The sequence below is a fragment of the Coregonus clupeaformis genome, unplaced genomic scaffold (genome assembly GCF_020615455.1).
Source record: "Coregonus clupeaformis isolate EN_2021a unplaced genomic scaffold, ASM2061545v1 scaf0774, whole genome shotgun sequence".
Lineage (NCBI taxonomy): Eukaryota > Metazoa > Chordata > Actinopteri > Salmoniformes > Salmonidae > Coregonus > Coregonus clupeaformis.
This window is the reverse complement of record NW_025534229.1, coordinates 146934-173447: the sequence shown is the minus strand read 5'-3', so window position 1 is coordinate 173447 and position 26514 is coordinate 146934. Positions and strand designations below refer to the sequence as shown.

The 26514-nt window shown below is 48.1% G+C and overlaps 1 protein-coding gene across 4 annotated transcripts; it reads right to left on the bottom strand.

Moving 5' to 3' along the window:
• Positions 1-25764, bottom strand: pgm2 (phosphoglucomutase 2). 4 transcript variants are annotated; one of them, XM_045216685.1, is made up of 13 exons: positions 25515-25758; positions 23868-24035; positions 22868-23062; positions 19921-20004; positions 19484-19671; positions 19215-19404; positions 10825-10922; positions 10505-10685; positions 9124-9217; positions 4855-4984; positions 4272-4473; positions 616-749; positions 1-162 (listed from the first exon to the last, which is right to left on the bottom strand). In XM_045216685.1, exons 1-13 carry the CDS (start codon positions 25587-25589, stop codon positions 60-62), a joined length of 1842 nt encoding a protein of 613 aa, XP_045072620.1. In that variant the 5' UTR covers positions 25590-25758; the 3' UTR covers positions 1-59. The 4 variants fall into 4 exon arrangements, with proteins under 4 accessions (XP_045072620.1, XP_045072622.1, XP_045072623.1 ...); XM_045216687.1 differs by lacking the exons at positions 23868-24035; positions 25515-25758 and adding an exon at positions 23344-23515; XM_045216686.1 differs by lacking the exons at positions 1-162; positions 616-749 and adding an exon at positions 3937-4210 and having other exon boundaries at positions 25515-25764.
• Positions 25765-26514: the final 750 nt, after the last annotated feature.

Here is a 26514-nt window from a genome sequence, read left to right as displayed (position 1 = left end):
TCAGGAATGTAAACCAGTGCTGGTCTTTATTGGTTTGCAAGTCACTGCTGTATGTGGTGCTACTCCGGCTTGGGCAGCAGGTTATTCTTCATGGGCTGGAAGAAGTCCTCTATGATGGCATCAACCAGGTCATCTAACTCCTTCTGCAAACCTTTAACATCACTGGGACAGAGAGGAGGAGGAGGAGGAGAAAAGACAGAACGGAGAGAGAGATTGGAGGGAGGGAGGAATGGGATGGAGGAGGGAGGGAGGGAGGGAGGGAGGAAGGGGAGGGAGGAATGGAAAGACTAATTAAAGTTTGACATCTGCTACAGCACTGCTATGAGTGTGTGTGTGAAGTGTGGCTGTGTATAGAGGATGTGTACGTATTGTGTGTGTGTGTGTGTGTGTTTTGCAGTGTGTGTACCTGTTCCCGGGGGCAGAACACAGCTCAGTGTAGTATACAGTGTGTGTGTGTGTGTGTCTTGGTGTCTTGGTGTAAATAGTGTGTGTGTGTCTGTCAGAGTGTGTTTTATACCTGTTGCCGGGGGCAGCACACAGCTCAGTATAGTATACAGTGTGTGTGTGTGTGTGTGTGTGTGTGTGTCTATCTGTCTGTCAGAGTGTGTTTTATACCTGTTGCCGGGGGCAGCACACAGCTCAGTATAGTACTTGATCTTGGGTTCTGTTCCACTGGTCCTCATGGTGGCCACGCCCCCGTTAGAGAAGGTAAAGGAGATCATCTGACTACTGGTGGAGGTGGGGAGAACCTGGGGGGGGAGATTAAAGGAGATCATCTGACTACTGGTGGAGGTGGGGAGAACCTGGGGGAGATTAAAGGAGATCATCTGACTACTGGTGGAGGTGGGGAGAACCTGGGGGGAGATTAAAGGAGATCATCTGACTACTGGTGGAGGTGGGGAGAACCTGGGGGGAGATTAAAGGAGATCATCTGACTACTGGTGGAGGTGGGGAGAACCTGGGGGAGAGATTAAAGGAGATCATCTGACTACTGGTGGAGGTGGGGAGAACCTGGGGGGGAGATTAAAGGAGATCATCTGACTACTGGTGGAGGTGGGGAGAACCTGGGGGGAGAGATTAAAGGAGATCATCTGACTACTGGTGGAGGTGGGGAGAACCTGGGGGGGGAGAGATTAAAGGAGATCATCTGACTACTGGTGGAGGTGGGGAGAACCTGGGGGGAGATTAAAGGAGATCATCTGACTACTGGTGGAGGTGGGGAGAACCTGGGGGGAGATTAAAGGAGATCATCTGACTACTGGTGGAGGTGGGGAGAACCTGGGGGGGAAGATTAAAGGAGATCATCTGACTACTGGTGGAGGTGGGGAGAACCTGGGGGAGAGATTAAAGGAGATCATCTGACTACTGGTGGAGGTGGGGAGAACCTGGGGGAGAGATTAAAGGAGATCATCTGACTACTGGTGGAGGTGGGGAGAACCTGGGGGAGAGATTAAAGGAGATCATCTGACTACTGGTGGAGGTGGGGGAGAACCTGGGGGGGAGATTAAAGGAGATCATCTGACTACTGGTGGAGGTGGGGAGAACCTGGGGGGAGATTAAAGGAGATCATCTGACTACTGGTGGAGGTGGGGAGAACCTGGGGGGAGATTAAAGGAGATCATCTGACTACTGGTGGAGGTGGGGAGAACCTGGGGGGAGATTAAAGGAGATCATCTGACTACTGGTGGAGGTGGGGAGAACCTGGGGGGAGATTAAAGGAGATCATCTGACTACTGGTGGAGGTGGGGAGAACCTGGGGGGAGATTAAAGGAGATCATCTGACTACTGGTGGAGGTGGGGAGAACCTGGGGGGAGATTAAAGGAGATCATCTGACTACTGGTGGAGGTGGGGAGAACCTGGGGGGAGATTAAAGGAGATCATCTGACTACTGGTGGAGGTGGGGAGAACCTGGGGGGAGATTAAAGGAGATCATCTGACTACTGGTGGAGGTGGGGAGAACCTGGGGGGAGATTAAAGGAGATCATCTGACTACTGGTGGAGGTGGGGAGAACCTGGGGGGGAGATTAAAGGAGATCATCTGACTACTGGTGGAGGTGGGGAGAACCTGGGGGGGGGAGATTAAAGGAGATCATCTGACTACTGGTGGAGGTGGGGAGAACCTGGGGGGAGAGATTAAAGGAGATCATCTGACTACTGGTGGAGGTGGGGAGAACCTGGGGGGGAGATTAAAGGAGATCATCTGACTACTGGTGGAGGTGGGGAGAACCTGGGGGGAGATTAAAGGAGATCATCTGACTACTGGTGGAGGTGGGGAGAACCTGGGGGGAGATTAAAGGAGATCATCTGACTACTGGTGGAGGTGGGGAGAACCTGGGGGGAGATTAAAGGAGATCATCTGACTACTGGTGGAGGTGGGGAGAACCTGGGGGGGAGATTAAAGGAGATCATCTGACTACTGGTGGAGGTGGGGAGAACCTGGGGGGAGAGATTAAAGGAGATCATCTGACTACTGGTGGAGGTGGGGAGAACCTGGGGGGAGATTAAAGGAGATCATCTGACTACTGGTGGAGGTGGGGAGAACCTGGGGGGAGAGATTAAAGGAGATCATCTGACTACTGGTGGAGGTGGGGAGAACCTGGGGGGAGAGATTAAAGGAGATCATCTGACTACTGGTGGAGGTGGGGAGAACCTGGGGGAGAGATTAAAGGAGATCATCTGACTACTGGTGGAGGTGGGGAGAACCTGGGGGGAGATTAAAGGAGATCATCTGACTACTGGTGGAGGTGGGGAGAACCTGGGGGAGAGATTAAAGGAGATCATCTGACTACTGGTGGAGGTGGGGAGAACCTGGGGGGAGATTAAAGGAGATCATCTGACTACTGGTGGAGGTGGGGAGAACCTGGGGGGAGAGATTAAAGGAGATCATCTGACTACTGGTGGAGGTGGGGAGAACCTGGGGGGGAGATTAAAGGAGATCATCTGACTACTGGTGGAGGTGGGGAGAACCTGGGGGGAGATTAAAGGAGATCATCTGACTACTGGTGGAGGTGGGGAGAACCTGGGGGGAGATTAAAGGAGATCATCTGACTACTGGTGGAGGTGGGGAGAACCTGGGGGGGAGATTAAAGGAGATCATCTGACTACTGGTGGAGGTGGGGAGAACCTGGGGGGGGGAGATTAAAGGAGATCATCTGACTACTGGTGGAGGTGGGGGAGAACCTGGGGGGAGATTAAAGGAGATCATCTGACTACTGGTGGAGGTGGGGAGAACCTGGGGGAGAGATTAAAGGAGATCATCTGACTACTGGTGGAGGTGGGGAGAACCTGGGGGGGAGATTAAAGGAGATCATCTGACTACTGGTGGAGGTGGGGGAGAACCTGGGGGGGAGATTAAAGGAGATCATCTGACTACTGGTGGAGGTGGGGAGAACCTGGGGGGAGATTAAAGGAGATCATCTGACTACTGGTGGAGGTGGGGAGAACCTGGGGGGAGATTAAAGGAGATCATCTGACTACTGGTGGAGGTGGGGAGAACCTGGGGGGAGATTAAAGGAGATCATCTGACTACTGGTGGAGGTGGGGAGAACCTGGGGGGGAGATTAAAGGAGATCATCTGACTACTGGTGGAGGTGGGGAGAACCTGGGGGGAGAGATTAAAGGAGATCATCTGACTACTGGTGGAGGTGGGGAGAACCTGGGGGGGGAGATTAAAGGAGATCATCTGACTACTGGTGGAGGTGGGGAGAACCTGGGGGGAGATTAAAGGAGATCATCTGACTACTGGTGGAGGTGGGGAGAACCTGGGGGGGAGATTAAAGGAGATCATCTGACTACTGGTGGAGGTGGGGAGAACCTGGGGGGAGATTAAAGGAGATCATCTGACTACTGGTGGAGGTGGGGAGAACCTGGGGGGAGATTAAAGGAGATCATCTGACTACTGGTGGAGGTGGGGAGAACCTGTGGAGGTGGGGGAGAACCTGGGGGGAGATTAAAGGAGATCATCTGACTACTGGTGGAGGTGGGGAGAACCTGGGGGGGAGATTAAAGGAGATCATCTGACTACTGGTGGAGGTGGGGAGAACCTGGGGGGGAGAGATTAAAGGAGATCATCTGACTACTGGTGGAGGTGGGGAGAACCTGGGGGGTTAGATTAAAGGAGATCATCTGACTACTGGTGGAGGTGGGGAGAACCTGGGGGGGGGGGAGATTAAAGGAGATCATCTGACTACTGGTGGAGGTGGGGAGAACCTGGGGGGGGGGAGCGAGCGAGAGAGACAGCGTGTATATAACACAGTGGTGATCTCCTTACAGCCTTGTTGTCTGTCTGGTTGCTGTCGTATCCAGTAGTGAGGTCCCGTACAGCCGTGATGGGGACGCCTCCACACTGTCTGGGGTACGACACAGCCTCCTGGTCCTGGTTACCGTAGTGACGCAGCCGGTCAAACATGGCCCGGATCACTTCCTGGTCGTGACAGATGAAGTAGGAGTTCTTAGTGATGTGGTACCCATACCTGGAGGAGAGGAGGGTGGAGATAGCATACGTAAAAATGTATGCACACATGACTGTAAGTCGCTTTGGATAAAAGCGTCTGCTAAATGGTATATTATTATGAGAGAGAGAGAGAGACAGAGAGAGAGTTACTATGTAAAGCACTTTGGACATCTGGAAAATCTCTTCTTTATTTTCTATACATACATATCTAACATAACGGTCAAATAAATGTCTGCGTGAGGTGTGTGTGTGTGTGTGTGTGAGGTGTCTGTGTTAGGTGTGTGTGTGTATGTTAGGTGTGTGTGTTAGGTGTGTGTGTGTGTGTGTGTGTAGGTGTGTGTGTAGGTGTGTGTGTTAGGTGTGTGTGTGTGTGTGTGTGTGAGGTGTGTGTGTGTCTCACTCCTCGTAGATAGCAGTGAGTTGTTGTGACAGCGTGGTGTTCTTAGTGGCCAGGTATGATGTCATCTCCCCTGCGATGGCTGCTGCACTGACCCCATCTTTATCCAGCACAGCAGAACTACACATGTACCCTGCAACACAACCAGGTGGGTGATGGGATTACAGACCATCTAATGGCAGAACTACACATGTACCCTGCAACACAACCAGGTGGGTGATGGGATTACAGACCATCTAATGGCAGAACTACACATGTACCCTGCAACACAACCAGGTGGGTGATGGGATTACAGACCATCTAATGGCAGAACTACACATGTACCCTGCAACACAACCAGGTGGGTGATGGGATTAAGACCATCTAATGGCAGAACTACACATGTACCCTGCAACACAACCAGGTGGGTGATGTGATTACAGACCATCTAATGGCAGAACTACACATGTACCCTGCAACACAACCAGGTGGGTGATGTGATTACAGACCATCTAATGGCAGAACTACACATGTACCCTGCAACACAACCAGGTGGGTGATGTGATTACAGACCATCTAATGGCAGAACTACACATGTACCCTGCAACACAACCAGGTGGGTGATGTGATTACAGACCATCTAATGGCAGAACTACACATGTACCCTGCAACACAACCAGGTGGGTGATGTGATTAAAGACCATCTAATGGCAGAACTACACATGTACCCTGCAACACAACCAGGTGGGTGATGGGATTAAGACCATCTAATGGCAGAACTACACATGTACCCTGCAACACAACCAGGTGGGTGATGTGATTACAGACCATCTAATGGCAGAACTACACATGTACCCTGCAACACAACCAGGTGGGTGATGTGATTACAGACCATCTAATGGCAGAACTACACATGTACCCTGCAACACAACCAGGTGGGTGATGTGATTACAGACCATCTAATGGCAGAACTACACATGTACCCTGCAACACAACCAGGTGGGTGATGGGATTACAGACCATCTAATGGCAGAACTACACATGTACCCTGCAACACAACCAGGTGGGTGATGTGATTAAGACCATCTAAATGGAAGAGCCATGCTCCCTGTGCTCTGCTGACAAGGGGTGTGTGGCCATTCCATTAACCCCCCCCACCCCCCACCCATATCTAATGAAACTCACATGAAGTCATTTAAAACCCATTAAACTGTAGTCTGGCTGGTCCAGTGGTGAAGGACAGTCATTTAAATCCCACTAAACTCTAGTCTCATCATCAGACGCATTCTCTCTCCATCTCTTCAATAAAAACACAAACAACAATGAATTACCAGGGACCTCACCATACGATATGTACTGAATTACCAGGGACCTCACCATACCATATGTAATGAATTACCAGGGACCTCACCATACCATATGTAATGAATTACCAGGGACCTCACCATACGATATGTAATGAATTACTAGGGACCTCACCATACGATATGTACTGAATTACCAGGGACCTCACCATACGATATGTACTGAATTACCAGGGACCTCACCATACCATATGTAATGAATTACCAGGGACCTCACCATACCATATGTAATGAATTACCAGGGACCTCACCATACGATATGTAATGAATTACCAGGGACCTCACCATACCATATGTACTGAATTACCAGGGACCTCACCATACCATATGTAATGAATTACCAGGGACCTCACCATACCATATGTAATGAATTACCAGGGACCTCACCATACGATATGCACTGAATTACCAGGGACCTCACCATACGATATGTACTGAATTACCAGGGACCTCACCATACCATATGTACTGAATTACCAGGGACCTCACCATACCATATGTAATGAATTACCAGGGACCTCACCATACGATATGTATTGAATTACCAGGGACCTCACCATACCATATGTACTGAATTACCAGGGACCTCACCATACCATATGTACTGAATTACCAGGGACCTCACCATACCATATGTAATGAATTACCAGGGACCTCACCATACGATATGTACTGAATTACCAGGGACCTCACCATACGTACTACGATTCTCATGATTCTATATGTATCGTGATTCGATACTGTGATTTTATTGTGATTTGATATTCCAAACACACTGCTTACTACAGGTAACTGCCAAAATAAAGGAAACACTTGAGTAAATGAGGGATACAAAGTATATTGAAAGCAGGTGCTTCCACACAGGTGTGGTTCCTGAGTTAATTAAGCAATTAACATCCCATCATGCTTAGGGTCATCTATAAAAATGCCCAGATGCCCATTATTTTGGCTACCAGTGGCTAGAAGAAGAGATCTCAGTGACTTTGAAAGAGGGATCTCAAAGGAGCATGGGGGGGTTTAAAGGGTATTTGTGTGTCTCAGTCACCAGATCTCAACCCAACTGAACACTTCTGGGAGATTCTGGAGCGGGCGCCTGAGACAGCGCTTTCCACCACCGTCAACAAAAAAACACCAAATTATGTAATTTCTGGTGGAAGAACGCCGTCGCATCCCTCCAATAGGAGTTCCAGACACTTGTAGAATCTATGCCAAGGCGCATTGAAGCTGTTCTGGCTTGTGGAGGCCCAATGCCCTATTAAAGACACTTCATGTTGGGGTTTCCTTTATTTTGGCAGTTACCTGTATGTGTCTGCTGCAGAAAGACAAGAGAGAGCCATGAGAAAATTAGTTTTTGATCAGTCATGGAAATAAAAGTGCTGAAAACATGTTGGCTCGCTATTTAAAAAGAAGATGGAGAACAAGCTATAGGATGAACAATACTGGAGTTTTGGCGCGGGTATAGCCGGCTAGCGCTAGCTAACGCTACCTAGCGAAAATAATATGTACAAATCGATAAAGTATCGGTATAATATCGTCCAAAAATAATATTGTATTATAATATATACACATGCAAAGCTTTAAGAATAATGAGATGCATTAAGACAATAACAGAAGGACACATGATTAACCAATGTTAAAAACATACTAACTCACTCAAGATATTTAACCTTAGTTTTAAATATTTATCACATTTTATGTACAGTACCAGTCAAAAGTTTGGACACAACTACTCATTCACCTACTAATTTCATTACTACATTGTAGAATAATAGTGAAGACATCAAAACTATGAAATAACACATATGGAATAATTCCACAAATACGGTAAGTTGCTCTGGATAAGAGCGTCTGCTAAATGACAAAAATGTAAAAGTGTTGGTCCCATGTTTCGTGAGCCGAAATAAAAAGATCCCAGATATGTTCCATACGCACAAAAAGCTTTTTTTTCTCTCAAACGTTGTCCACAAATTTTGTTTCCATCCCTGTTAGAGAGCATTTCTCCTTTGTTAAGATAATCCATCCACCTGACAGCTGTGGCATATCAAGAAGCTGATTAAACAGCATTATCGTTACACAGATGCACCTTGTGCTGGGGACAATAAAAGGCCACTTTAAAAAATTTGCCACAGATGTCTCAGTGTGGTGTGTGTGGTGTGGTGTGGTGTGGTGTGGTGTGGTGTGGTGTGGTGTGGTGTGGTGTGGTGTGGTGTGGTGTGGTGTGGTGTGGTGTGGTGTGGTGTGGTGTGGTGTGGTGTGGTGTGGTGTGGTGTAGTATGGTGTAGTGTAGTGTAGTGTGGTGTGGTGTGGTGTGGTGTGGTGTGGTGTGGTGTGGTGTGGTGTGGTGTGGTGTGGTGTGGTGTGGTGTGGTGTGGTGTGGTGTAGTATGGTGTGGTGTGGTGTGGTGTGGTGTGGTGTAGTATGGTGTGGTGTGGTGTGGTGTGGTGTGGTGTGGTGTAGTATGGTGTGGTGTGGTGTGGTGTAGTATGGTGTGGTGTGGTGTGGTGTGGTGTGGTGTGGTGTGGTGTGGTATGGTGTGGTGTAGTATGGTGTGGTGTGGTGTGGTGTGGTGTGGTGTGGTGTGGTGTGGTATGGTGTGGTGTAGTATGGTGTAGTGTGGTGTGGTGTGGTGTGGTATGGTGTGGTGTAGTATGGTGTAGTGGTGTGGTGTGGTGTGGTGTGGTATGGTGTGGTGTAGTATGGTGTAGTGTGGTGTGGTGTGGTGTGGTGTAGTATGGTGTAGTGTGGTGTAGTATGGTGTAGTGTGGTGTGGTGTGGTGTGGTGTGGTGTGGTGTGGTGTGGTATGGTGTAGTATAGTGTGGTGTGGTGTGGTGTATGGTGTAGTATGGTGTGGTGTGGTGTGGTGTGGTGTGGTGTGGTGTAGTATGGTGTAGTATGGTGTGGTGTGGTGTGGTGTGGTGTGGTCTGTACCTATAGCCTCCTCGAAAGCAAACAGTACTATCTTGTGCTGGTCCAGCAGCTCTCTGGCTCTGTTGCCCATCCACTTGAACCCCGTCAGAGTTTCCTGTCCACACAGGATGTGATGTCATAGTCAGGAAGTGCCCTCATCAACAACATCAGTCATCCATTAAATGTATTCATTCATAAAAGGATGTAAGCTAGTGGTATTGAGATTTGGCTTCAAAAATACCTTAGAATATTGATATGTCTGTTCATTGATTGATATGAGGTCTGTTCATTGAATGAAATGAGGTCTGTTCATTGAATGAAATGAGGTCTGTTCATTGAATGAAATGAGGTCTGTTCATTGAATGTGTTTGTGAGCCAGAGTGTGATCTGAAATGTCTGTGGGTATAAGGGTTTGTTGGTAAATTCAAAGTGTGTGTGAGTGAAATATATGTATGTACAGTGCCTTGCAAAAGGTATTCATCCCCCTTGGCGTTTTTTCTATTTTGTTGCATTACAACCTGTAATTTAAATGGATTTTTATTTGGATTTCATGTAATGGACATACACAAAATAGTCAAAATTGGTGAAGTGAAATTTTAAAAATAACTTGTTAAGATCTGGTGCAACCAATTACCTTCAGAAGTCACATAATTAGTTAAATAAAGTCCACCTGTGTGCAATCTAAGTGTCACATGATCTCAGTTTATATACACACCTGTTCTGAAACCCAACACCTTTCATCACCCCGAGAACACCATCCCCACAGTGAAGCATGGTGGTGGCAGCATCATGCTGTGGGGATGTTTTTCCATCGGCAGGGCCTGGGAAACTGGTCAGAATTGAAGGAATGATGCATGGCGCTAAATACAGGGAAATTCTTGAGGGAAACCTGTTTCAGTCTTCCAGAGATTTGAGACTTGGATGGAGGTTCACCTTCCAGCAGGACAATGACCCTAAGCATACTGCTAAAGCAACACTCGAGTGGTTTAAGGGGAAACATTTAAATGTCTTGGAATGGCCTAGTCAAAGCCCAGACCTCAATCCAATTGAGAATCTGTGGTATGACTTAAAGATTGCTGTACACCAGCGGAAACTATCCAACTTGAAGGAGCTGGAGCAGTTTTGCCTTGAAGAATGGGCAAAGATCCCTGTGGCTAGATGTGCCAAGCTTATAGAAACATACCCCAAGAGACTTGCAGCTGTAATTGCTGCAAAAGGTGGCTCTACAAAGTATTGACTTTGCATCTTCAAAGTGGTAGGCATGTTGTGTAAATCAAATGATTCCAGGTTGTAAGGCAACAAAATAGGAAAAGTGCCAAGGGGGGGTGAATACTTTCGCAAGCCACTCTATTTGTCTGTGTCTATGTGTGTGTGTGTGTATATGTCTGTGTGTGTGTGTTACCTCAAAGTGGAAGCCCTCCTTGAGAGCGATGGCCCGTAGAATCTTAGAGGAGACGGTGGAGGCCAGCATGTAGACTGACTTCACCGTAGACTGGTCTGGGTTGGTCTGTTTCCAACACTGGTACACCCACCAGCCCAGCAACGCCCCCAACTCATTACCACTGAACACACGCCACTGACCACTACACACACACAGAGAGAGAGATGGGGGACAGAAAGAGAGAGAGAGAGAGACAGAGACAGAGAGATGTCACACACCCATCAGCCCAGCAACGCCCCCCCAACTCATCACCAATGAACACTACACAACATGTACCCTACCCCTTCTGTTTCTCAGCGATGGCCAGGCGGTCAGCATCAGGGTCGTTGGCCAGAACTACACTAGCTCCCTCCCTCTCCGCCAGGGCAAACGACAGGGTCTGCAGGAAACACACAAACACACCGTTAACACACACACACACACACACACACCGGTATCACAGTTGGAAAGCAGAGATACTAATCAACTAACTAGATGTGCTTCTAGCTTCAGTGGGACAATGGGAGAACAATGAAAACAACAAGACATGATTTGAACCCTGTCTCTGACCTAACTAGGGGGAGGAAGCTTCAAACCAAGGGGAGGGAGGGGTTGGCATGTCCCATTATTACACCATGTTGTCTAGGATTGGGACTAGTTCTAGACTGTTGGAGGGAGGGAGGGAGGGGTTGGCATGTCCCATTATTACACCATGTTGTCTAGGATTGGGACTAGTTCTAGACTGTTGGAGGGAGGGAGGGAGGGGTTGGCATGTCCCATTATTACACCATGTTGTCTAGGATTGGGACTAGTTCTAGACTGTTGGAGGGAGGGAGGGAGGGGAGGGGTTGGCATGTCCCATTATTACACCATGTTGTCTAGGATTGGGACTAGTTCTAGACTGTTGGAGGGAGGGAGGGAGGGGTTGGCATGTCCCATTATTACACCATGTTGTCTAGGATTGGGACTAGTTCTAGACTGTTGGAGGGAGGGAGGGAGGGGTTGGCATGTCCCATTATTACACCATGTTGTCTAGGATTGGGACTAGTTCTAGACTGTTGGAGGGAGGGAGGGAGGGGTTGGCATGTCCCATTATTACACCATGTTGTCTAGGATTGGGACTAGTTCTAGACTGTTGGAGGGAGGGAGGGGGGTTGGCATGTCCCATTATTACACCATGTTGTCTAGGATTGAGACTAGTTCTAGACTGTTGGAGGGAGGGAGGGAGGGGGTTGGCATGTCCCATTATTACACCATGTTGTCTAGGATTGGGACTAGTTCTAGACTGTTGGAGGGAGGGAGGGAGGGAGGGGTTGGCATGTCCCATTATTACACCATGTTGTCTAGGATTGGGACTAGTTCTAGACTGTTGGAGGGAGGGAGGGGGTTGGCATGTCCCATTATTACACCATGTTGTCTAGGATTGGGACTAGTTCTAGACTGTTGGAGGGAGGGAGGGAGGGTTGGCATGTCCCATTATTACACCATGTTGTCTAGGATTGGGACTAGTTCTAGACTGTTGGAGGGAGGGAGGGAGGGGTTGGCATGTCCCATTATTACACCATGTTGTCTAGGATTGGGACTAGTTCTAGACTGTTGGAGGGAGGGAGGGGGTTGGCATGTCCCATTATTACACCATGTTGTCTAGGATTGGGACTAGTTCTAGACTGTTGGAGGGAGGGAGGGAGGGAGGGGGTTGGCATGTCCCATTATTACACCATGTTGTCTAGGATTGGGACTAGTTCTAGACTGTTGGAGGGAGGGAGGGGGGTTGGCATGTCCCATTATTACACCATGTTGTCTAGGATTGAGACTAGTTCTAGACTGTTGGAGGGAGGGAGGGAGGGGTTGGCATGTCCCATTATTACACCATGTTGTCTAGGATTGGGACTAGTTCTAGACTGTTGGAGGGAGGGAGGGAGGGGTTGGCATGTCCCATTATTACACCATGTTGTCTAGGATTGGGACTAGTTCTAGACTGTTGGAGGGAGGGAGGGAGGGGTTGGCATGTCCCATTATTACACCATGTTGTCTAGGATTGGGACTAGTTCTAGACTGTTGGAGGGAGGGAGGGAGGGGTTGGCATGTCCCATTATTACACCATGTTGTCTAGGATTGGGACTAGTTCTAGACTGTTGGAGGGAGGGAGGGGTTGGCATGTCCCATTATTACACCATGTTGTCTAGGATTGGGACTAGTTCTAGACTGTTGGAGGGAGGGAGGGAGGGAGGGGTTGGCATGTCCCATTATTACACCATGTTGTCTAGGATTGGGACTAGTTCTAGACTGTTGGAGGGAGGGAGGGAGGGGGTTGGCATGTCCCATTATTACACCATGTTGTCTAGGATTGGGACTAGTTCTAGACTGTTGGAGGGAGGGAGGGGTTGGCATGTCCCATTATTACACCATGTTGTCTAGGATTGGGACTAGTTCTAGACTGTTGGAGGGGGGAGGGAGGGGTTGGCATGTCCCATTATTACACCATGTTGTCTAGGATTGGGACTAGTTCTAGACTGTTGGAGGGAGGGAGGGAGGGGTTGGCATGTCCCATTATTACACCATGTTGTCTAGGATTGAGACTAGTTCTAGACTGTTGGAGGGAGGGAGGGGTTGGCATGTCCCATTATTACACCATGTTGTCTAGGATTGGGACTAGTTCTAGACTGTTGGAGGGAGGGAGGGAGGGGGTTGGCATGTCCCATTATTACACCATGTTGTCTAGGATTGGGACTAGTTCTAGACTGTTGGAGGGAGGGAGGGAGGGGTTGGCATGTCCCATTATTACACCATGTTGTCTAGGATTGGGACTAGTTCTAGACTGTTGGAGGGAGGGAGGGAGGGGTTGGCATGTCCCATTATTACACCATGTTGTCTAGGATTGGGACTAGTTCTAGACTGTTGGAGGGAGGGAGGGAGGTTGGCATGTCCCATTATTACACCATGTTGTCTAGGATTGGGACTAGTTCTAGACTGTTGGAGGGAGGGAGGGGGTTGGCATGTCCCATTATTACACCATGTTGTCTAGGATTGGGACTAGTTCTAGACTGTTGGAGGGAGGGAGGGGGGTTGGCATGTCCCATTATTACACCATGTTGTCTAGGATTGGGACTAGTTCTAGACTGTTGGAGGGAGGGAGGGGGTTGGCATGTCCCATTATTACACCATGTTGTCTAGGATTGGGACTAGTTCTAGACTGTTGGAGGGAGGGAGGGAGGGGTTGGCATGTCCCATTATTACACCATGTTGTCTAGGATTGGGACTAGTTCTAGACTGTTGGAGGGAGGGAGGGAGGGGTTGGCATGTCCCATTATTACACCATGTTGTCTAGGATTGGGACTAGTTCTAGACTGTTGGAGGGAGGGAGGGGGGGGGTTGGCATGTCCCATTATTACACCATGTTGTCTAGGATTGGGACTAGTTCTAGACTGTTGGAGGGAGGGAGGGAGGGGGTTGGCATGTCCCATTATTACACCATGTTGTCTAGGATTGGGACTAGTTCTAGACTGTTGGAGGGAGGGAGGGAGGGAGGGGTTGGCATGTCCCATTATTACACCATGTTGTCTAGGATTGGGACTAGTTCTAGACTGTTGGAGGGGAGGGAGGGAGGGGTTGGCATGTCCCATTATTACACCATGTTGTCTAGGATTGAGACTAGTTCTAGACTGTTGGAGGGAGGGAGGGAGGGGGGTTGGCATGTCCCATTATTACACCATGTTGTCTAGGATTGGGACTAGTTCTAGACTGTTGGAGGGAGGGAGGGAGGGGTTGGCATGTCCCATTATTACACCATGTTGTCTAGGATTGAGACTAGTTCTAGACTGTTGGAGGGAGGGAGGGAGGGGTTGGCATGTCCCATTATTACACCATGTTGTCTAGGATTGGGACTAGTTCTAGACTGTTGGAGGGAGGGAGGGAGGGGTTGGCATGTCCCATTATTACACCATGTTGTCTAGGATTGGGACTAGTTCTAGACTGTTGGAGGGAGGGAGGGAGGGGTTGGCATGTCCCATTATTACACCATGTTGTCTAGGATTGGGACTAGTTCTAGACTGTTGGAGGGAGGGAGGGAGGGGTTGGCATGTCCCATTATTACACCATGTTGTCTAGGATTGGGACTAGTTCTAGACTGTTGGAGGGAGGGAGGGAGGGGTTGGCATGTCCCATTATTACACCATGTTGTCTAGGATTGGGACTAGTTCTAGACTGTTGGAGGGAGGGAGGGAGGGGTTGGCATGTCCCATTATTACACCATGTTGTCTAGGATTGGGACTAGTTCTAGACTGTTGGAGGGAGGGAGGGAGGGGTTGGCATGTCCCATTATTACACCATGTTGTCTAGGATTGGGACTAGTTCTAGACTGTTGGAGGGAGGGAGGGAGGGGTTGGCATGTCCCATTATTACACCATGTTGTCTAGGATTGGGACTAGTTCTAGACTGTTGGAGGGAGGGAGGGAGGGGTTGGCATGTCCCATTATTACACCATGTTGTCTAGGATTGGGACTAGTTCTAGACTGTTGGAGGGAGGGAGGGGGTTGGCATGTCCCATTATTACACCATGTTGTCTAGGATTGGGACTAGTTCTAGACTGTTGGAGGGAGGGAGGGAGGGGGTTGGCATGTCCCATTATTACACCATGTTGTCTAGGATTGGGACTAGTTCTAGACTGTTGGAGGGAGGGAGGGAGGGGTTGGCATGTCCCATTATTACACCATGTTGTCTAGGATTGGGACTAGTTCTAGACTGTTGGAGGGGAGGGAGGGAGGGGTTGGCATGTCCCATTATTACACCATGTTGTCTAGGATTGGGACTAGTTCTAGACTGTTGGAGGGAGGGAGGGAGGGGGTTGGCATGTCCCATTATTACACCATGTTGTCTAGGATTGGGACTAGTTCTAGACTGTTGGAGGGAGGGAGGGAGGGGGTTGGCATGTCCCATTATTACACCATGTTGTCTAGGATTGGGACTAGTTCTAGACTGTTGGAGGGAGGGAGGGAGGGGTTGGCATGTCCCATTATTACACCATGTTGTCTAGGATTGGGACTAGTTCTAGACTGTTGGAGGGAGGGAGGGAGGGGTTGGCATGTCCCATTATTACACCATGTTGTCTAGGATTGGGACTAGTTCTAGACTGTTGGAGGGAGGGAGGGAGGGGTTGGCATGTCCCATTATTACACCATGTTGTCTAGGATTGGGACTAGTTCTAGACTGTTGGAGGGAGGGAGGGAGGGGTTGGCATGTCCCATTATTACACCATGTTGTCTAGGATTGGGACTAGTTCTAGACTGTTGGAGGGAGGGAGGGAGGGGTTGGCATGTCCCATTATTACACCATGTTGTCTAGGATTGGGACTAGTTCTAGACTGTTGGAGGGAGGGAGGGAGGGGTTGGCATGTCCCATTATTACACCATGTTGTCTAGGATTGGGACTAGTTCTAGACTGTTGGAGGGAGGGAGGGAGGGGTTGGCATGTCCCATTATTACACCATGTTGTCTAGGATTGGGACTAGTTCTAGACTGTTGGAGGGAGGGAGGGAGGGGTTGGCATGTCCCATTATTACACCATGTTGTCTAGGATTGGGACTAGTTCTAGACTGTTGGAGGGAGGGAGGGAGGGGGTTGGCATGTCCCATTATTACACCATGTTGTCTAGGATTGGGACTAGTTCTAGACTGTTGGAGGGAGGGAGGGAGGGGTTGGCATGTCCCATTATTACACCATGTTGTCTAGGATTGAGACTAGTTCTAGACTGTTGGAGGGAGGGAGGGGTTGGCATGTCCCATTATTACACCATGTTGTCTAGGATTGGGACTAGTTCTAGACTGTTGGAGGGAGGGAGGGAGGGGTTGGCATGTCCCATTATTACACCATGTTGTCTAGGATTGGGACTAGTTCTAGACTGTTGGAGGGAGGGAGGGAGGGGTTGGCATGTCCCATTATTACACCATGTTGTCTAGGATTGAGACTAGTTCTAGACTGTTGGAGGGAGGGAGGGAGGGGTTGGCATGTCCCATTATTACACCATGTTGTCTAGGATTGGGACTAGTTCTAGACTGTTGGAGGGAGGGAGGGAGGGGTTGGCATGTCCCATTATTACACCATGTTGTCTAGGATTGGGACTAGTTCTAGACTGTTGGAGGGAGGGAGGGAGGGGTTGGCATGTCCCATTATTACACCATGTTGTCTAGGATTGGGACTAGTTCTAGACTGTTGGAGGGAGGGAGGGAGGGTTGGCATGTCCCATTATTACACCATGTTGTCTAGGATTGGGACTAGTTCTAGACTGTTGGAGGGAGGGAGGGAGGGGTTGGCATGTCCCATTATTACACCATGTTGTCTAGGATTGGGACTAGTTCTAGACTGTTGGAGGGAGGGAGGGAGGGAGGGGTTGGCATGTCCCATTATTACACCATGTTGTCTAGGATTGGGACTAGTTCTAGACTGTTGGAGGGAGGGAGGGAGGGGTTGGCATGTCCCATTATTACACCATGTTGTCTAGGATTGGGACTAGTTCTAGACTGTTGGAGGGAGGGAGGGAGGGAGGGGTTGGCATGTCCCATTATTACACCATGTTGTCTAGGATTGAGACTAGTTCTAGACTGTTGGAGGGAGGGAGGGAGGGGTTGGCATGTCCCATTATTACACCATGTTGTCTAGGATTGGGACTAGTTCTAGACTGTTGGAGGGAGGGAGGGAGGGGTTGGCATGTCCCATTATTACACCATGTTGTCTAGGATTGAGACTAGTTCTAGACTGTTGGAGGGAGGGAGGGAGGGGGTTGGCATGTCCCATTATTACACCATGTTGTCTAGGATTGGGACTAGTTCTAGACTGTTGGAGGGAGGGAGGGAGGGGTTGGCATGTCCCATTATTACACCATGTTGTCTAGGATTGGGACTAGTTCTAGACTGTTGGAGGGAGGGAGGGAGGGAGGGGTTGGCATGTCCCATTATTACACCATGTTGTCTAGGATTGGGACTAGTTCTAGACTGTTGGAGGGAGGGAGGGAGGGGGTTGGCATGTCCCATTATTACACCATGTTGTCTAGGATTGAGACTAGTTCTAGACTGTTGGAGGGAGGGGGGGAGGGGTTGGCATGTCCCATTATTACACCATGTTGTCTAGGATTGGGACTAGTTCTAGACTGTTGGAGGGAGGGAGGGAGGGGTTGGCATGTCCCATTATTACACCATGTTGTCTAGGATTGGGACTAGTTCTAGACTGTTGGAGGGAGGGAGGGAGGGGGTTGGCATGTCCCATTATTACACCATGTTGTCTAGGATTGAGACTAGTTCTAGACTGTTGGAGGGAGGGAGGGAGGGGTTGGCATGTCCCATTATTACACCATGTTGTCTAGGATTGAGACTAGTTCTAGACTGTTGGAGGGAGGGAGGGAGGGGTTGGCATGTCCCATTATTACACCATGTTGTCTAGGATTGAGACTAGTTCTAGACTGTTGGAGGGAGGGAGGGAGGGAGGGGTTGGCATGTCCCATTATTACACCATGTTGTCTAGGATTGGGACTAGTTCTAGACTGTTGGAGGGAGGGAGGGAGGGGTTGGCATGTCCCATTATTACACCATGTTGTCTAGGATTGGGACTAGTTCTAGACTGTTGGAGGGAGGGAGGGAGGGGTTGGCATGTCCCATTATTACACCATGTTGTCTAGGATTGGGACTAGTTCTAGACTGTTGGAGGGAGGGAGGGAGGGGTTGGCATGTCCCATTATTACACCATGTTGTCTAGGATTGGGACTAGTTCTAGACTGTTGGAGGGAGGGAGGGAGGGTTGGCATGTCCCATTATTACACCATGTTGTCTAGGATTGGGACTAGTTCTAGACTGTTGGAGGGAGGGAGGGAGGGAGGGGTTGGCATGTCCCATTATTACACCATGTTGTCTAGGATTGAGACTAGTTCTAGACTGTTGGAGGGAGGGAGGGAGGGGTTGGCATGTCCCATTATTACACCATGTTGTCTAGGATTGAGACTAGTTCTAGACTGTTGGAGGGAGGGAGGGAGGGGTTGGCATGTCCCATTATTACACCATGTTGTCTAGGATTGGGACTAGTTCTAGACTGTTGGAGGGAGGGAGGGAGGGGTTGGCATGTCCCATTATTACACCATGTTGTCTAGGATTGGGACTAGTTCTAGACTGTTGGAGGGAGGGAGGGAGGGGTTGGCATGTCCCATTATTACACCATGTTGTCTAGGATTGGGACTAGTTCTAGACTGTTGGAGGGAGGGAGGGAGGGGTTGGCATGTCCCATTATTACACCATGTTGTCTAGGATTGAGACTAGTTCTAGACTGTTGGAGGGAGGGAGGAGGGGTTGGCATGTCCCATTATTACACCATGTTGTCTAGGATTGGGACTAGTTCTAGACTGTTGGAGGGAGGGAGGGAGGGGTTGGCATGTCCCATTATTACACCATGTTGTCTAGGATTGAGACTAGTTCTAGACTGTTGGGAGGGAGGGAGGGAGGGGTTGGCATGTCCCATTATTACACCATGTTGTCTAGGATTGGGACTAGTTCTAGACTGTTGGAGGGAGGGAGGGAGGGGTTGGCATGTCCCATTATTACACCATGTTGTCTAGGATTGGGACTAGTTCTAGACTGTTGGAGGGAGGGAGGGAGGGGGTTGGCATGTCCCATTATTACACCATGTTGTCTAGGATTGAGACTAGTTCTGTGTACCAGGACCCCCTCCCCCTCCTCAGGGTTGGGGTATTGGACGGTGGGGAACTCGGGGTCAGGGTCTTTCTGTTCCTCCACAGCGTACGGGGGTCGTAGGTCAAAGGCCTTGAAAGCTGATTGGACGAAGGTGTGCCCTACTCCGTGCACGGAGGTGTGCACGATCTTCACCTCCGAACTCTTGTTGATTTCCCTGAAAAGGACGGGAGATGGGGGTTAGAGGAGGGAGTGGGGGAGATGGGGGTCAGAGGAGGGGGGGGGGGGGGGAGTACCTGTGGTGACAGTGTTGCTGGATGGTCCGGTAGTACTCAGTGTGAATGTCTTGGTAAGGGTCCTTCAGCAGAGGGCTGTGAGAGGTTGTGTCCCAGGACCCAGGCCAGGGCTCCAGGTTAGCCTCGATGGCTACAGAGATACCCTTATCATGGGGCGGCACGATCTGGGCACCGTTCTCCCAATACACCTGGGAGACAGGAGAGAGAGAGAGAGAGAGACACAGAGAGAGAGAGTCCGACAGAAAGAGAGTGAAAGACGGAGTGAGAGAAGGATGCAGGAGAGAGAGAGAGAGACAGAGACAGAGAGAGAGAGAGAGAGAGAGACTACTTTACACTGGTCTAATACACCTAGAAACTGATCCAACAGAAACAGATCAATACGCCTAAGACTGAAAAGAAACACTGAAATAATCAATCAATAAAGTAATGAATGTTACCTTGTATCCGTTGTCCTGTTTGGGGTTGTGGGAGGCGGTTACCATGACACCAGCACACAGACCCAGATGAGATACAGTGAAGGGCTGGAGAGGGAAAGACCCTTATTAACACATAATCAAGGTGTGACTACAGCTCATTAATATAGGAGAGGATTATTAACCCTGCCAAAACACCTGACCGTGTAAAGGAACAGCCAACTAGCCATGTGATGTGTGCATGATCAAGGAATGGCCCGCTCCGATTGGCTCTGAGATTTTGGAGGAGATCCCAGATTGGCTTGACTCCAGGGCCAGAGGAATCCGTTTGTGTGTGTGTGTGTGTGTGTGTGTGTGTGTGTGTGTGTCTGTCTGTTTTTTTTGTACCCTGCAAACAGCAAAGTAACAACGGCAAAAACTTTCCAGAGAGTCCGGTGAAAGGTCAACTAAGAATCCACATGGTTAAAGTGTGGAAAGTCTAGGCCTGTGAGTGCTTCTGTGACATTACATCAACAGATACCACAAAGGGTGTCTGTCTGGCCTGGAATGTCCTGGTTTTACGGGCATTTGTCCTTAAGGGGGGGGGGCAATCTGCCAGGGCACCAAGGCCATTAACCAAAATAGCAAATTAAGTTGATTCTGAAACCGAAAAACACTTCTATTTCTTTGAATGATTGTAGGTGTCCCAGATAGGTCAGACTAACTAAATATGATCTAATATTATAATAATATTGGGTTTTATACATCAACATTAAATAAGCGCCAGTGGAACCAACAACATCACATTTAGAGCCTGTGATCTACCTCATTAACTAGGGGTAATCAGAGTGCCAACCCCGTGTTTCAGCCACGTAGCCACTATGCTGCATTAGTTAGACTACAGGTGATAATCAGAGTGCCAACCCCGTGTTTCAGCCACGTAGCCACTATGCTGCATTAGTTAGACTACAGGTGATAATGCAGAGTGCCAACCCCGTGTTTCAGCCACGTAGCCACTATGCTGCATTAGTTAGACTACAGGTGATAATGCAGAGTGCCAACCCCGTGTTTCAGCCACGTAGTCACTATGCTGCATTAGTTAGACTACAGGTGATAATGCAGAGTGCCAACCCCGTGTTTCAGCCACGTAGCCACTATGCTGCATTAGTTAGACTACAGGTGATAATCAGAGTGCCAACCCCGTGTTTCAGCCACGTAGCCACTATGCTGCATTAGTTAGACTACAGGTGATAATCAGAGTGCCAACCCCGTGTTTCAGCCACGTAGCCACTATGCTGCATTAGTTAGACTACAGGTGATAATCAGAGTGCCAACCCAATGTTTCAGCCACGTAGCCACTATGCTGCATTAGTTAGACTACAGGTGATAATCAGAGTGCCAACCCCGTGTTTCAGCCACGTAGCCACTATGCTGCATTAGTTAGACTACAGGTGATAATGCAGAGTGCCAACCCCGTGTTTCAGCCACGTAGCCACTATGCTGCATTAGTTAGACTACAGGTGATAATCAGAGTGCCAACCCCGTGTTTCAGCCACGTAGCCACTATGCTGCATTAGTTAGACTACAGGTGATAATGCAGAGTGCCAACCCCGTGTTTCAGCCACGTAGCCACTATGCTGCATTAGTTAGACTACAGGTGATAATGCAGAGTGCCAACCCCGTGTTTCAGCCACGTAGCCACTATGCTGCATTAGTTAGACTACAGGTGATAATCAGAGTGCAAACCCCGTGTTTCAGCCATGTAGCCACTATGCTGCATTAGTTAGACTACAGGTGATAATCAGAGTGCAAACCCCGTGTTTCAGCCACGTAGCCACTATGCTGCATTAGTTAGACTACAGGTGGGTTACTGTGTAGGTCTACCTGTAAGGCGTGTTATTATATAGACAGGCGTGTTATTATTATATAGACAGGCGTGTTATTATTATATAGACAGGCGTGTTATTATTATATAGACAGGCGTGTTATTATTATATAGACAGGCGTGTTATTATTATATAGACAGGCGTGTTATTATTATATAGACAGGCGTGTTATTATTATATAGACAGGCGTGTTATTATTATATAGACAGGCGTGTGTTATTATATAGACCGGCGTGTTATTATTATATAGACAGGCGTGTTATTATTATATAGACAGGCGTGTTATTATATAGACAGGCGTGTTATTATTATATAGACAGGCGTGTGTTATTATATAGACAGGCGTGTTATTATTATATAGACAGGCGTGTTATTATTATATAGACAGGCGTGTTATTATTATATAGACAGGCGTGTGTTATTATATAGACAGGCGTGTGTTATTATATAGACAGGCGTGTTATTATATAGACAGGCGTGTTATTATATAGACAGGCGTGTTATTATATAGACAGGCGTGTTATTATATAGACAGGCGTGTTATTATATAGACAGGCGTGTTATTATTATATAGACAGGCGTGTTATTATTATATAGACAGGCGTGTTATTATTATATAGACAGGCGTGTGTTATTATATAGACAGGCGCGTGTTATTATATAGACAGGCGTGTTATTATATAGACAGGCGTGTTATTATATAGACAGGCGTGTTATTATATAGACAGGCGTGTTATTATATAGACAGGCGTGTTATTATATAGACAGGCGTGTTATTATATAGACAGGCGTGTTATTATATAGGCAGGCGTGTTATTATATAGACAGGTGTGTTATTATATAGACAGGCGTGTTATTATATAGACAGGCGTGTGTTATTATATAGACAGGTGTGTTATTATACAGACAGGCGTGTGTTATTATACAGACAGGCGTGTGTTATTATATAGACAGGCGTGTGTTATTATATAGACAGGTGTGTTATTATATAGACAGGTGTGTTATTATATAGACAGGCGTGTTATTATATAGACAGGCGTGTGTTATTATATAGACAGGTGTGTTATTATACAGACAGGCGTGTGTTATTATACAGACAGGCGTACCACGAAGGGTGTGGGTGTGATGTCACAGAACAGGTGGACAGGTACTCCCCGGCTGGTGAACACGGCGGCTGCCAGGCTGGCAAAATGTTTACTGCTGCCTCCACTGGTGGGGTGGGCACGGGCATCAAACCCTACCACCACTCCTCTCTCCTTCAGACCCTCCCCGAAACAGTGCTCCAGATACTTACAGAACCCCTGGGGGGGAGGGGGGAGGGGAGAGGGGGAGGGGGGGAGAGGAGAGGGGGGGAGAGAGAGAACGTGTTTAGTAAAACACTAAAAGCATTGTTGTGTGCTGACACCACATAATCAGGAGGAGCCAATGACCATGCGGCACCAGTGTGTGTGTGTGTATGTGTGTTGCTACGACCTGTGTGGGCTGTATGATGGTGAGGTCGTAGGTCATTCCTGTGGTCATATGATGGTGAGGTCGTAGGTCACACGTGTGGTCTGTATGATGGTGAGGTCGTAGGTCATACCTGTGTGGTCTGTATGATGGTGAGGTCGTAGATCATACCTGTGGTTGGTATGATGGTGAGGTCGTAGGTCATACCTGTGGTTGGTATGATGGTGAGGTCGTAGGTCATACCTGTGGTCTGTATGATGGTGAGGTCGTAGGTCATTCCTGCGTGGTCTGTATGATGGTGAGGTCGTAGGTCATACCTGCGTGGTCTGTATGATGGTGAGGTCGTAGGTCATACCTGCGTGGTCTGTATGATGGTGAGGTCGTAGGTCATACCTGCGTGGTCTGTATGATGGTGAGGTCGTAGGTCATACCTGCGTGGTCTGTATGATGGTGAGGTCGTAGGTCATACCTGTGTGGTCTGTATGATGGTGAGGTCGTAGGTCATTCCTGTGGTTGGTATGATGGTGAGGTCGTAGGTCATACCTGTGTGGTCTGTATGATGGTGAGGTCGTAGGTCATACCTGTGTGGTCTGTATGATGGTGAGGTCGTAGGTCATACCTGTGTGGTCTGTATGATGGTGAGGTCGTAGGTCATACCTGTGTGGTCTGTATGATGGTGAGGTCGTTCATACAGGAGATCCCTGGTCCCATGGCAGCTCTGAGGCCAGCCGTCCCAAACTCCATCCTAGAGCCAAAACACCTCCGCAGCTCCCCCACCGCCCCCTCCTTCACCAGGCCATGCACCAACGCTACTGTCTGGGGGTTCTACAGAGGGGACAGGGGTGTGAGTGTGTACAGAATCATCTCTGCAGATCCTCCATAGCCCCCTCTTTGAAGGTTGAGGAGGAGGATTTACATTAAGGGTTGCCCTATTGCCCGGGTGATGTAAGTTGAGCCTGCCCCATTGGGAAAGTTTTATTTAATTTAATTATAACAACCTAAATGCATAGAATCCCAGTAGTCTGGTGTTTCTGGTTCCTCCCCTGTGCGAAGGTGAAAACAGCTACTTTACATTTTTTCGGGCAAGTGATCACGATCTTCTTCGGGCATCCCAAAAAAAATACTCCTGACTTGACCAATGGGCGAGTGCTTTTCAGACATTAAAATGTAAATCCCTGGAGTGTTGTTTACATGTACAGAATCATCTCTGCAGATCCTCCATAGCCCCCTCTTTGAAGGGAGAGGAGGGGGAGGGGGGAAAGTGAAGCCATGTGAGGCAAAAGCATGATAGTAATGTACACACACACACACAGACACACACACACAGACACACACACACACACAACACACAGACACACACACACACACACACAGACAACACACACACACACACACACAGACAACACACACAGACAACACACAGACACCACTATCCATCCCATCTCATCTCATTCCCAGCCACATGCCTGAGACTTGTTAGGAGGTAACGTTGTTATGTTAAAAGAGGATAATTGAAATCACATGTACTTCTCCCATTTCTGCCTGATTGGTGGCGTCCCATTTCCGTTTAAACACATGAATGCCCCTTAGTGGGTGGGTGGGTCAGGTGGATGCACGTTATATTGATTCCAATGCCCCCAGGTAGTTAGCTAGATACAGTAGCGCCTCGTAATTGGGGGCTTGTAGCTCCAGCAACACTGCGTTTTACTGCTACTGCATGTTGCCAATATAAAACGGGCGAAGACAAGTACATTGCTAATGATTCATTAGAGTCTATCTATGCAAACATGTAGCAAAATACAATGTAGCTGACAACAGTAGATACATCCTGTTCTTGCAAGTTGTAACACCAGTCTTCAATCACGGTCACTAGCTAGTCTTCCTAGAATTTCCTACTTTTTGTATTCAAACTATTGTTTCAGAAATGTCAGCGGTAACTAACTTTACTGTGTCAGCGATGTATCTTAAGTGAAAAGGTATGTACCTAGCTAGAAAACCAAGGCTAACTTAGTTAGCAAGCTAGCTGACAACAAAAATCCAAACATTGTTCAAATACATTTCACATTTTAGTCATTTAGCAGACGTTATTATCCAGAGGGAATTACAGTAGTGAGTGCATACATTCATACTTTTTTCGTAGGCAGGAGAACTAATGTTTGATCTACTTTATCCGCTTGTTAACTCCGACTTATTTTTTAGCTGTGTAGTTAGCGAACTTGTCACTTCGCCAAAAGCAGAAGTTAATAAACGTTTTGAGTTGTCGTGGTAGTTAGCTAGCTGTAATTTTACCACTTTGCAGCTTACCTTGTCAAACTGCAACCACTGGTTGATGGCTTGGTCCAACTTGATGTCACCGGTCGAGGATAACCCGTTCTCCATATTGTCCCTTTTCCCCGTTGTCTTTCAGCACCAAAGCGTCTGTGTTTATGACCGTGAGTTGTACTCGCACATTAATAAAATATCTCGATAAAATAAATGTGGGTCCCAAGGTTCGCTTCCTTGTACAATGTGAACAGACCAACGAGAGGCGGAGACAGCTGATTTAACGACCTCTAATTGGACAATGGGCTTGGGTGGAGCTTGCACTTCCGCCGGCGTCACGAGTTTTTCAGTTGTACGGAGAGAAATAGTCTTCTTCTTCTGTGGGGTTTATCGGCGGTTGGCATCCAACGTTATGGCGCATTACCGCCACCTACCGTACTGGAGTGTGGGCCAGAGACAGGGAGAAACTAAATCCTACCTGTCAGTTTTACGTCTCCGTTATGGCGCATTACCGCCACCTACCGTACTGGAGTGTGGGCCAGAGACAGGGAGAAACTCAATCCTACCCGCCAACCCCGTTTCTCTTTAAAAAATAACAAAATATTTGAGATGATATCTAATGACGTTCTACTCGATATACTCTTTAAACTAACTTCCTGTATCCCCTTCTCCCTCATACTAGATCTCATCATCTCTCTTTCCCTCTGATACTGCCCACACTGTAGCAATACATGCTCCACGGTCTCTATTTGAGAGAAATAGTAATGGCAACCCCCTGCTTTAAAGTGATTTTTGATAGACTTTAGTTTTTTTAAATTGAGTCTCTGAAATTGCTAAATAATAAGAAACGCTTGTCTACGGTCCAATATTATAACGAATTATTTTCTGAATAAGTGTCATTGACTAATTTTCTTACGCTGTCAAAACTCAAAACTAATTTCTCTGTTTTAGTTTTAGTTTGTCTTTTAGGTTCTTGTTAATTCTTGAACGCAATGATTTCTGTCTGTTATATTTGATTCAATAAAAAAAAATATAAAAACAT

What these genes read in the sequence shown, in the direction of transcription:
- pgm2 (XM_045216685.1), bottom strand. Translation starts at nt 25,589, where the DNA reads ATGGAGAACGGGTTATCCTCGACCGGTGACATCAAGTTGGACCAAGCC. An exon ending in ATCGCTGAGAAACAGAAGGG is followed by an intron (nt 10,686 to 10,824) that starts GTAGGGTACATG and finishes GTGTGTGTGTAG; the next exon opens with TGGTCAGTGGCGTGTGTTCA. An exon ending in AGGAGGGCTTCCACTTTGAG is followed by an intron (nt 9,218 to 10,504) that starts GTAACACACACA and finishes CTGTGTGGACAG; the next exon opens with GAAACTCTGACGGGGTTCAA.